The sequence below is a fragment of the Anomaloglossus baeobatrachus genome, chromosome 1, assembly GCF_048569485.1.
Source record: "Anomaloglossus baeobatrachus isolate aAnoBae1 chromosome 1, aAnoBae1.hap1, whole genome shotgun sequence".
In the NCBI taxonomy this organism is placed as follows: Eukaryota; Metazoa; Chordata; class Amphibia; order Anura; family Aromobatidae; genus Anomaloglossus; species Anomaloglossus baeobatrachus.
In genome coordinates, this window is record NC_134353.1 from 570,740,997 (window position 1) to 570,754,127 (window position 13,131).

The window sequence follows — 13,131 nt, forward strand, 5'->3', positions numbered from 1 at the left end:
ATGTAGAAAAATAAAAAAATTTTTTAATATTTTCATTGTGTTTATTATTGATTATCATTACTTTTAGATCGCCCCTCATATACATACATTATTTATATATATATATATATATATATATATATATATATATATATATACACACATACACACACACACACACCTTGTGGGACATTTTATGTGGTGAAGTGATTCATTCAAGCTGTAGAGAAAATAATTATTTCATACATAGTACAAAGGCTATGTGAGAGATGTGTCAAAGATGACATACTGACAGGAGCACTTTTTAATTTACTCTAAGACCTGAGAAAAACCTCCTGTCAGGGAGAAAAAAAGGATGTATAGAAGTTTAAAATGTCACTTCTGATCAGTAAGATGGTAGTTATTCAGTGCTGCTCAACAGACCTGAGACAGGAAGGTGACGTGCCATTTTAATGAAAAATAAAGTAGGTGTATATGAAGAACACCCAAGTCCAACAGTAACTAAACCTACATCATAATTCCAAGTGTATACAAGGCTTCACCCCTTTGCCATCACTATTCATCTGCGTTAATTTAGCAAAATGCCAAAAGGTGGAAAGCAGACACATACAATAAACACAGAGCGTAACTGGGATTACAGGAGGCAATTCGCCATTATGTGTGGATAGGGTGAACAAAGTATTAGGACAAACATATCTTCTGTTCATCTCCCTGCTTCCACAGATTTACATAGCTGTAGGCAATACAACACTTATAATACATTGTTGTCCATTGCAACCAACATTTCACAAGTTTCATTTCTTAAAAAAGTGGTATTAAACATAAAAAAAGGAAAGCTGAATGGTAATTGGCTGCTATGGGCAATTTACTGTTTTTCTTTAGAATTGGTTTCATGAATCTGCCCCAATAACTCTGAGCCAATATTTGCTGTTAAGAGTCAGAATGCTGGCTATTTAAGATAGCTGGCATCTGCCTTGTGTGGAGACGCTCTTCTACTATGTCTTTGCCAAACTCCCTGACACGCTCCATGATGGAGACATCCATCATGGAGCTTAAAGGAAATCGGTCACCAGGTTTTTGCTCCCCCATCTGAGAGCAGCATAATGTAGTGACAGTGGAATCAGGATCTCTGCTCCTACGTTATGCTACTCTCAGATGGGGTAGCAAAAACTCAGTGACAGATTCCCTTTAAGTGGTTAAACAGGAGTGAATGAGTGATGGTTGGCTGATAATGGCATCAATCACAGCAATCCAGTAATTATATTGTTTGTATTTTTAAACATAGTCTATGGGTTATGGAGGGTAGTAGTCATCGACTGCAATCCATTATAACACCTCCAAGAAATAAAGAAAGAAAGAAACAAACAAAAACAAACAAACATAAAACCCAGCAAGCTTACAATATAATGTATTTTTAGTCTTATCCAGTTTCAGACTAGACTGGGCCATTTTCTCGAGGTCATGGTCAGGCACATTTTCATTTTTTTTGTACATGAGGTTTTAAAATTACGGTACATAAATTTTCTTTAATGTATTTCTATAATTATTTTCAACCTTAAGGGACCACTTAAATACAACTAAAATTGTGCTTTCTTTTCCAAAGCAATGACTTTCATGTACCAGACACATTTCATTTTTTCTTTTGCTCATGGATAAAAATAGTGATACGGACTGGCAGTGATTTTTTTTTTTTAATTAATTTAATTCACATATGGTGCCCCTTATAGAGTCATAAAAGACTTTGGAGGGTGGGGGGGGGGGGATTTTAAAATTTGAATACATTTTTATCATTTCTTATTTCAACTGAGACCGGCATACAAGCCCCGAGTTTCAGTCTCCTGCTTGAATAACAGAGCTGATCCTGGTCTGCTAACACCCAACAGCTCTAGCTGATGAATGATTATATGATTTCCGGGACCAGTGAAGGAAATACATACGGCATTCCCAGCTTTAGTTCAGCATTGTCTATACAGTGATCAGGAATACAGCGATGGTAATAAACCATCTTTGCCTTCTCTGTGGGGTGTCTGGCTGCAACTGACAACCGGCTCCACATGCTTGCATTCTTCGCAGTGATAAGGCCCCTTTACACACTGAAACTTTCTAGCGATCCCACCAGCGATCCCAACCTGGCCGGGATCGCTACAAAGTCTCTGGTGAGCTGTCAAACAGGCAAACCTGGCCAACGACGCAACAGCGATCCGGACCTGCAGAACGACCTACCTAGTCATTGGGGACGTTGTAAAGCAGCTTTTTGAAAGGGAAGTCGCTAACGAAGTCGCTGTAAAGTCCCCTTTACACACTAAAACTTTGCTGCTCAGCGGGAAACAAAGGACCAAAGAATGGTCCTGAACGATTTGTAGCGATCACAACTTCACAGCAGGGGCCAGGTCGCTGATGTGTTTCACACACTGCAATGTCGCTGGGGAAATCGCTGTAACGTCACAAAACCGGTGACGTTACAGCGATGTCGTTTGCGATGTTGCAGTGTGTAAAGCCACCTATACTCTGAAACATCACGGCAGAGTTTATGTCAGCCAACACAACATTTTACAGTCTACATGCAGTAGACATGGAGGCCTATGGATGGCAGATGTATCAATCTTGTGGCATACATTTTGGGATATGTTAGATGTAGAAATGAGTAATGCAAGGACATATATTTAGTTGTAATAGTAGATATACCTGACTTGATTGTTTAGAAATGTGATTGTTAGTCGGGAATATAGCATCCTCTCAAGCCCTGCCATCAAGCCTGTATGAATTAAACTGACTGTCAGCACGTAATGACTGTTCATACCAAGTACAAGCACTTGGTGCTTCATGGAGTGGCCAATCATTTAAGGGCACCTTCCCACCTGCTTTTTCATCGATCTCCTCCCATAAAGCCAGAGCTGTCAATCAAAGAATAGGAGAGGGAGAAGATAGATTGAAAACAAGCAGATGAGAAGGCGCCTTTAAATGTTTGGCCCCTCCATGATGTGCGGAGCACCTGTACTTTGAATGGTAATTTGAGCTCTGACCCTCAAAGAGCTATAATAAAATGAAAGTCTGCAGCCATTAAAAAAATGATGTATCATACGGCTGGTGAAAATAACCAAATATGTTTAAAACTACTATTTAATAAAACTGAGAAATAAGACAGCAATAGTATTCCCATGAGATTATCGCTCCTTAGAATTCATTCAGTGGTTGAAGGCTAACTTCAGGGTACAATCTTCCACTATAATATCAGCTGAACATTTTTAAAGTATTCAAGGCAAAGATTATATTATATAGCTCATGTTCTAAGCAATGCCTCCAGCTTGCCTCCACATGAGACTTGGTAACTAACAGAAGTGACAGATTTAGAAACACATGAAGAGCACTCATCATTCTGCAGCGCTGTGACCATGCTCTGGAAGATTTCAAATCAATATAATGAGAAACATTCAGAAAATAAGTTCTCACCATGTTCTGATTGATCATGTGCCTGAAGCATGTGATGTACACTACAAAGGGCCAGTCATCAGGCTCCATGACTACCCCCGCAGCATGAGCGCAGGTCACATGGAAGGATGTGGGACAGCGCCCATATGAACACTGGATGCAAGCTCCATGCGAGGTCTTAACTCTTTGTCTGCAGAAAACACATTTCTGTAAAAGACAAGAAAAAAAAAAAAAAAGGTTTAATGTGAATACAGAATAATATAATAGTGCAAACACAATATACACTCATCAATAAGTATCATTTATATTCCTTCTCCACAATGAGCTGTTTGTTAGACATATTTCACATGTCACAATTTAACAATTCAGACACTGCTTATTTATAGGCTTGGTCTGTAACTTCCCAGCTCCATAAAAAACTATTGCATAACTACTGTACCTGTTGTTTTCAAGTATTCCAGTATCTTTACCAATAGATGGGTTGAAGGCATTTAAAGAGGATCTGTCACCATGTAAAAAGTAGCCATTTGTTTCTTTTCTTATTCCCACTGCTTCCTGAGTACTTTTTTCTTTTGTAAGTCCCCATACGGTTCCAATGATATTGGCCTTTTTATTACGCTTATGATCTTCACAAGGAGGTGTAGCAGACATAATTCTCTGGGGAAGGGGGTGTCTTTGGGCTGGTCTGCAGCCCCTTGGGAAGGACCATAAAAATTAGAACTAAATAAAAAAGGTCCATATCTCTGGAACCTTATGGCAGGAGTTGAATAAAAAGAAAAAAAAAGTTATACTCAAAGATGTAGGGAGAATAAAATAAAAGCAAAATCTCTTTTGACCTGTTGCAGTGTACCTTTTGTTATGTGCAAATCCATTTTGAACTATTTTGTTGAAAGCTTTCCAACCAGGTAAAAGCTGATTTTGGCTTCAATCTATAAGGGAACCCAATAGTATTCTGGTCACCTCAGGAAAAATGAAGCATTGCTACGTGTCCATTCGATCAACAGACCATCCATGTAATCCATTGACACACTGACTTGCTAATAGATTGGCTAACAGATTATGGTCTGAATGGCAAGACTCCCTCTAATTACATCACTGCATCACCTTTATATCAATATAAACCTGCCCCTGGTTCTGATGTACCAATAAAATGTATGGAAATGGACTATGAGCGCTAAACACCAAATGTGTGAATTCATTTTAATAGGCGTGTAGAAAGAATGATCAGGACAGGGCTACAGTTCCACTGCAACAAGGAAGACAATGATTTCGGCTAAGGCTAGGTTCACATAGTCTTTCACTTTACGTTCAATGGTTCCAACGGGGCTTATGTCTGAACCCATGCAGGACATATGTGTTGATGGGGCCACTGACTATAATAATGCAGCAGAAGTCGCACAGTGCTCTGTCGGGCATCACTTTTGGCCATATACAGTATGTCCATCCATATCCTGTCCACCGCCATTAACGTGAGAACGACGGCAGCTATAGGCATTTAAGTGGTGTCTAGGAAGAGTAAAGTAGCCATGCGCTACGCAACTAAACCACCTATAGTGCCACCTGGTGGAAAACAACGGAGTTAGCATTTTTATCTCGAAAATGGAACAAGATAGAGGGAAAAAAGGAAATTAATAAATTGTAGGGCATCATCAATTCAATACAAATCGACACCTTGCATACAGAAATGCTATGATTAGAACATGTGAAACTCACAAGGCTGCGGACGTGAAGCGATACCTAATGGAGACCTTCCTACGAGTCATCGGGTATGGTGACTGCATGAAGTGGCCTCCACGCTCACCTGACCTGACCCCATTGGACTTCTTTCTGTGAGGTCACATCAAACAGCAGGTGTATGCGATCCCTCCACCAACATTGCAGGACCTACGACAACGTATCACAGATTCTCGTGAAACGTGTCACCTACCATATTGCACAACGTGCAGCAAGATACAGTATGCTGTCCAGAGTCCAGATTTGCATTGCAGCTGATGGTGGCCACTTTGAGCATCAAAGTTAACCGTGCGTGACCAGCATTCAATGTTTTTTTTTGGGGGGGGGGGGTGGTCATGGGTTTTATATCATAGTATTTCTGTATGCAAGGTGTCGATTCGTATTGAATTGATGATGCCCTACAATTTTTTTAATTCCGTTTTTTTCTCTATCTTGTTCCGTTTTCGAGATAAAAACACTAACTCCGTTGTTTTCTACCAGGTGGTGCTATAGCTGGTTTCATTGCGTAGCGCATGGTTACTTTACTAAACCTAGACACCACTTCTATACCTATAGCCACTACCGATGTTCTCAGTTAATGGCGGAGGACAGGATATGGGTGGACACTCTGTACATACTTATTGGAGTCGGCTAACAGTTGACTAGGCCTCACTATCCATCTTAACTAGGTGTATACAGCTGAAAACGATACACGAGACAGCACAAAGTGACTCTGCAATGTTATAGTCAATGGCTCGTCAATCCCTATTATTATAGTCAATACGCCCAATACGGTTTTGTGGAGGCTCAGATTTATGCCCCGCTGGAGCCACTGAACTGAGGGCTAGGCACTATGTGAACATAGCCTTAGAAGAAAGGAAACGTCTGTAGCACACAAAGGTACTGCACATGTACATTTTCAATACCATCATAATATTAAGGCATGCTTTAATTTACTCTGATCTAATTCACAGAGCAAAAAAAAAAAAAAAAAAAAAGCAAAAATAAGATAGATCAAGTTAAAGGAAAGGATTTAAATGATTTAAATTAGTACCGTAAATTAATCTACTCAGAACATATATTAAGAGAAGGAACCATTGCTCAGAGTCCAGATAAGTCAAATCAGACAAAGATCCACTCTATTTCTAAATACTACTATTCAGCTTCCTGGTAAAACACGATTTTCGTTTGATTTTATTCTGTAGTAATTTGAGACTTAACACTTTTTATTCAGTACATGAAAAATATCTTTATTAGACATAACATAACAGCAATAAAAATGCTGATTTGAATTGGAAGGGTTCTGAAGAATCAACAAAAAAAAAAGATCTGTTGGCGACAGCATATTATTTTCTACAACAGTAAGAAATGACAGTGCTGCCATGTTTGCAATATTTAGCTGCTGGTTTGATTAGCTTTCAATATTTTCCCTAGGAACATTTACAGAAACTTCTGCATTTCATTCAAAAAGTCACTGTGTTCAGAGCCAATAGCAATTACATGGTAAAACTCTTCCGAGAAACAGAAGGATTCCACAAAATGATGCTGAGTATCAGAAATACCATCTGCTTTATAATCTAGGATTTGGGACATGGGATGGATTTGCACATGCTAAACATTTAAAACCGACAAGTTGTAAAATAAGGTAAGGCTGGCTCTGAAGCATCTAATGACCCAGATGGAAAAAGTAAGATTTTCCAATATGTCTGCACTTTAGCTTCATTCTGCTACAATGGTACATGTCATCTGTTACATTTCTTCTATGCCATGTATAGAATTGCATGCGGTAAACATCAGAAACATGGATATTATCTGTAAATGCATGTGGCGTGTTTGGGACTAAATTGCCTGGCACTTCGGACATCTCCTTCAAGATGTTTTCACTGAGCCTATGTATTAGGGAACATTGCTGCCAGACATAGGACATATAATCCTCTTCTCCTCCACATCCCCAAACTACCACAACCTTCACTTGTGAAGAGCTTATTTATTTATTATGCTTTGCTTATATGGCTTATAATTTTCTTTAATAAATCTGTGTGTATATGCATATAAAGTAGTGTGAGTGTATTAATATACTCACCTAACGCCGCTCTCTCCGGTGTCTAGTGCCACAGTCTTCTTCGCTTCTCAGTGACGTCATCGCAATTGTAACTAGCCTGCTCTCTATGTGTGAGGCGGACGTCTTTTACAATGAAAGCCTATATAGCCTAGTAAAAGTCATTTTTGGGTGACACAGAGGGCAGTGTGACCTAAAAAGTCATTGACAGGAGGAGAAGACCGAAACTGGATCCTGGAGAGAGCGGCGGTAGGTGCATATATTAATACTACGCACTACATTACATGCACATACACATATTTCTTTAACTATATATATATCTACATCCATCCATCTATCTATCTATCTATCTATCTATCTACATCCATCCATCTATCTATCTACATCCATCCATCCATCCATCCATCCATCCATCCATCCATCCATCCATCTATCTATATCTATCTATCTACCGTATTTTTCGCTTTATAAGACGCACCGGAATATAAGACGCACCCCAAACTTAGACATAAAAAAGGTAAAAAAAAGAAAAATGGGGTCCGTCTTATACTCCGGTGTTCTCTTACCGGAGGGGGGCAGCAGTGGTGGTGAAGCGGGGTCACAGGAGGCACAGGTTGTGCTGGCAGGCGCGGCAGGTCAGTGGCAGCGGGGTCCGTGGTTGCAGGTGCCGTGGTTGCAGGCGCGGTGGCGTCCGCGGTGGCAGGATCCGTGGGGTCCGTGGTGGCGGCAGCAGCCGTGGCGTGTGAGCCGTGCAGCAGGCCGGTGCAGTGAGTGTCCGCGGTCCCGGTTCAGTGGTGGCAGCGGCGGCGGCAACTGCTCAGTGGTGGCAGCGGCAGGGACTGCTCAGTGGTGGCAGCGGCAGGGACTGCTCAGTGGTGGCGTGTGTCCGCGGTCCCGGTTCAGTGGTGGCAGCGGCGGCGGCGGCTCAGTGGTGGGAGCGGCGGCAACTGCTCAGTGGTGGCAGCGGCAGGGACTGCTCAGTGGTGGCGTGTGTCCGCGGTCCCGGTTCAGTGGTGGCAGCGGCGGCTCAGTAGTGGGAGCGGCGGCGACGGCTCAGTGGTGGAGTGTGTCCGCGGTCCCGATTCAAGTAATGGCGCCCGGAGCGACGCATGCGCAGATGGAGCTCTCATCCAAGGGCTCCATCTGCGCACGCGCTGACTCCCGGAGCAGCGCGTGCGCAGATGGAGCTCTCATCCAAGAGCTCCACCGGCGCCATCATTTGAAAGTGGGACCGCGGACAACTGGTAAGCTGCACAGCCGCCCGCCCCGCATGCACAGAGTGGCAGCCAGCAGGCTGCCCGCCCACCCCGCGTACAAGCCGCCGGGTACCTGTGCTTGCGTGCGGTGGCAGCCGGGTACCCATGGCTGTGTGCGGGCGGCAGATGGGTGACTGTGTGAGGGCGGCAGCCGAGTACCTGCACGGGCACCCGACTGCCGCTCGCACACAGCACCCGGCTGCCGCCCGCACACAGCCATGGGTACCCGTCTGCCACCGCATGCAAGCACAGGTACCTGGCTGCCGACCCCACACAGCACCCGCTGCCGCCCGTACACAGCCACGGGTACCCGGCTGCCGCTGCATGCAAGTACAGGTACCCGGGCGCTTGCATGCAGCCACAGGCACCCGCCCGATCGCCTCAGACAGGACCCCCCCCCCCCCCGCTACCGCTTTATAAGACGCACCCCCCATTTTCCTCCCAAAATTTGGGGAGGAAAAGTGCGTCTTATAAAGCGAAAAATACGGTATATCTATCTATATCTATGTATCTATATCTATCTATATCTCTATCTATCTATATCTATCTATATCTATCTATCTATCTATCTATATACACACATACACACACACACACACACACACACACACACACACACCTAAATCAGTATGTCTTTGGAGTGTGGGAGTAAACCAGAGAACCTGGAGAAAACCCACCCAAACACAGGGAGAACATACAAGCTCATTGCAAATGTTAGCCACCGTGCTGGATTGAGCTGCATCTCTATATCATTGTGAGAAAATGTCAATGCTGTTTTAAAGTAATCATTTTGTAATCTGGCATCCTTATGATCAAACCTTCTGCATATCAGAGCCCAGCTTCCTATGGAGATTAGTTATGAGTGACCTTTTTGTATATTCACGTTTTGCATATTTGGTGCAAAATCTGTGCTCGTTACACATAGAATTTGCTGTGGATTTTGTTGCAAATTTCGCAAAGTGTAAAACCCATACTGACTTCTCCACAAAGAATGGTAAAATTTTCAACTCGTGTCAATTATTGTGCTGAAGTTTTCAGCAATGTGAAAATCCCACCTACTTAGCTGCCACTGTATTGCACTGCAGATTTTTTTTCCACACAAATCCTTCCAGAGGAAATGCAGCAAAAATGTAATGTAGGAACATACCTCAAACAGAATGCGTCAGCAGAAAATGGGCTACTGCTTACATTTGTTTTGTTTTTGTATGCTAGTGGCATTAAAAAATTGTATATAAATTTAATTTTCTATATCTCCATTTAAAACATTTAAAAATATTGCAATATTCTCATGGTCTACTAGCCATTATATTAGGCTCATATTGCCTATTCTTTTTAGAAGCCACATGGAAATAAGCAGTAATAGACTGGTTCTATCTTAAGCTATTTTAACACTTCAATCATTTCAAATCCGCCAGGTCCGTTATTGCGACTGAATGACAGATCCGTCGTTTTCTAGCTGTCAATGGGCGCAACGGATGAGGTATTTCACAGGATTCCGTTCACTGGAATCATGTGAAAAAACTGATGTCACATCCGTTACATCCATTGTGCGTCTGTGTTACGACGGATGCGTCGTGAACCGTTTGTTTTTGGGACAGCCCAATGGGAGTGTCAGACATGCTGAGCATGCTTAGTAGAACATGACAGAATCCAGCACTGGATTCCGTCGTGTGACGGATTACGGCGGAATCCTGCACCATAAACAACCATTATAGCTCTTGACGGATTGCGACAGAATCCTGCACAATGCGGTTTTTTGACGCTCCAAAGAGCATTACAGTGTCAGTTCCTTCCACCCGACGATCAGTCATTCCACAACTGATCCATCGCGCGATGGATGCAACGCAAGGCCATCAGTTGCAATCCGTCATTAATACAAGTCTATGGAGAAAAAACTGAATCCTGCAAAATATTTTGCAGGATACCGTACTTTCTCAATGCAATGCATTGTGACTGAGGGAAACGAATGAAGTGTAAAAATAGCCTTATTGACTTGTAATGGAAATTTTATTGAGGCAAAGGTCATTGGGCAGGAAGGGGGAGGAAGTGAACTAGGATCGTCAAACTGCTAAATTTTTTTCTTGTGTACAGTCATACTGTCTTTAAGCAGGCTGTTTCTTTTATACATGTTTCACTTACTTATATAGTGCTATTAATTCCATAGCACTTTACAAATATGATTATGACTGTACCCATTGGTGCTCACAATCTAAATTCCCTATCCTAACACTCTTTGGAGTGTGGGAAGAAGCCAGAGAACCTGGAGGAAACCCAATAAACATGGGGAGAACATACAAACTCCCTGCAGATATTGTCCCTGGTGGGATTTGAACCCAGGATGCCAGCGCTGCAAGATTGCAGTGCTAACCACTGAGCCACCGTGCTGCCCACATATATATAATGGGTTTGCGTACCAGATGAATGAGGTCCAGAATATAAAATTTAAGTGGATCAGAATAGTGATGTGAAATTTACAGCAGGATTAAGAACCATTGAACATTGAGTAAGTGAGCCACCAGTCAACTGAAGAATCAGGAACAAAGGTCCGTTTACAGTACAAAATCATTAATAAGTGTTCCTAGAAATGTATAATTCACAACAAACATGAGGTCTAAACAGGCTGCCCGTCACTCGATGAAAGAGCAAAAAGCTCATCTGGCAAGTCAAATAATCTTGTAGGCTGCACAAATGATTATCGCTATAGGCGGTGCATCAGCCTGTGATCAGAGAACCTGTGCTCCTGGGAAAAATGTCTGCCTATTACAGATTATTCAGTGTACATTTGAAGCAGAGTCAGGCTATTAAAGGGAACAAATCACCAGGATTTTTGTATATAAGCTAAAGCCAGTGCTATACTGGCACTATCAAGCAGATTCTATACATACCTGTAGTGGTCAGCTCGGATGTTTAGGTTTTGAAATCCAAAAAAGTAAAGTTTTTAAAATTAGCTGCTTGTTAGGTTATATACGAAAAGCCTGGTGAATGATTTCCTTTAAAATGTTTGCCGACCAGCAAGCCTGTTGCTGGTTGGCAGTCAGCCAATACTGTGTATCGAGCGGTATCCAGAGAAAAAAAAAAAAAAAGGTGATCCAGCAACTCATCCAAAATATAAAAAACAAGTCTTTATTCCATAGTATTAAAAAACAATTGGTTGGTCAGATGTGCAGATACATACAGTATGCCTTGCACATTTCAAGCCCATCAGGGATCTTAGGGGCACTTTGCACACTACGACATCGCAAGCCGATGCTTGCGATGCAGAGCGCGATAGCCCCCGCCCCCGTCGCAGCTGCGATATCATGGTGATAGCTGCTGTACGCAACTAGCCAATGGGTAAATTTCAAAATTCAAACAATGATAGCAAATTTCAGAATAGCAGCTCTCTTAGTGCAAAGAAAATTTAAAAATTAACCTTTAATAATTCCAATAAAATGGTTAAATAACCACAGACAAACAACACTAAAAAATAGGTTTGGCCCTTCCTGTCACTTAGGGGATATGTATAAACCAGAACTATAGTTGAATTTCAACCACAATAATAAATTGGACCCATCTCACCAAATCATGGGTGCCATTGAAGTCTACTGGTAATGATAATAAATTGGATTTATCTCACCAAATTTATACAGGTGCCACTCTTCATTAAGGATAATGGGGTCCAATTCATTCCACAATGGAGCCCTTAAGAAATGTTATCTCCCGACGCGTTTCATTCAAAAATTTACTCTTCAGGGGAGTCAAAAATCCATCCCAGGTCTCATTCAATATGTACCTGTTACCAGTCAGCCTAGACTCATCAAGGAGTCATAGATACGGCGGACCCAATCCTAGTCACATAATACATGGACCAGATACCACGTGGCAGGAGCGGCCGTGACTCTCGCTCTCTCTAGAGTCACGGCCGCTCCTGCCACGTGGTATCTGGTCCATGTATTATGGGACTAGGATTGGGTCCGCCAATATACATCTGCTACATACCCTGCTCCTGTAGGCTGATCTCTCTGTGATGCATACATTGAGGAAAACAAGTATTTGCGACACTGATTGTTTTTGCAAGCTTACCACCTACAAAGAATGGAGAGGTCTGTAATTTTTATCATACGTACACTACACCTGTGGAGGACTGGCAATCAGGTCTTTCAGATTGGGCCTATATAACAGAGTAGTTTTCTCCTGTTACTTACCGTTGCTCAATGGATCTCCTGTGTGCGAAGGACATTCTGAAACCAGCCCTTTTCTCTACCAGAACTCCTCTCAGATAAGTTGATCTTTTTACCTCTGCATATTGTTTCCACTTCTTGGTGTTTTTTCTGTTTTGATACGAATGGTTGATAACTATTTTGCCTGTGTGGAGTTCTTGGTGGAATTGGATCATTCCCTGCTGGGAGTGTCTGTATACGAAGCTCCATGATTCTGCTATGTATTGTGTTTTGTCATGCTTGGCATTAAATTCAGTCCCTCATCTATATTAGTGTTTTGGGATCCCAGAAACATCAGAATACTGATATAGTGGGGGAGAGCCTGTGTGGGCTCAGGGTCTTTCCATATCAGGCGTGCTGAGATTTATTAGGGTTTTTACGGCTGCAGACAGTGCTCTTTCCTATCCTTTCCTGTTAAGATAGTTTGGGCCTCATCTTTGCTGAATCGGTTTTCTGGCTTTGTATTGTGTTTTCCTATATCACCGTAGTCTTTACA

The 13,131-nt window shown here is 42.2% G+C and overlaps 1 protein-coding gene across 1 annotated transcript in view; it reads right to left on the bottom strand.

The window, feature by feature from the left end:
* Window positions 1–13,131, bottom strand: part of KDM4C (lysine demethylase 4C) — a 480,711-nt gene that overhangs the window by 36,986 nt on the left and 430,594 nt on the right. Inside the window, exon 18 of the mRNA XM_075317453.1 lies at window positions 3,430–3,615. Within this exon, the coding sequence (XP_075173568.1) occupies window positions 3,430–3,615 (186 nt within the window). The remainder of the gene's footprint in view (window positions 1–3,429; window positions 3,616–13,131) is intronic.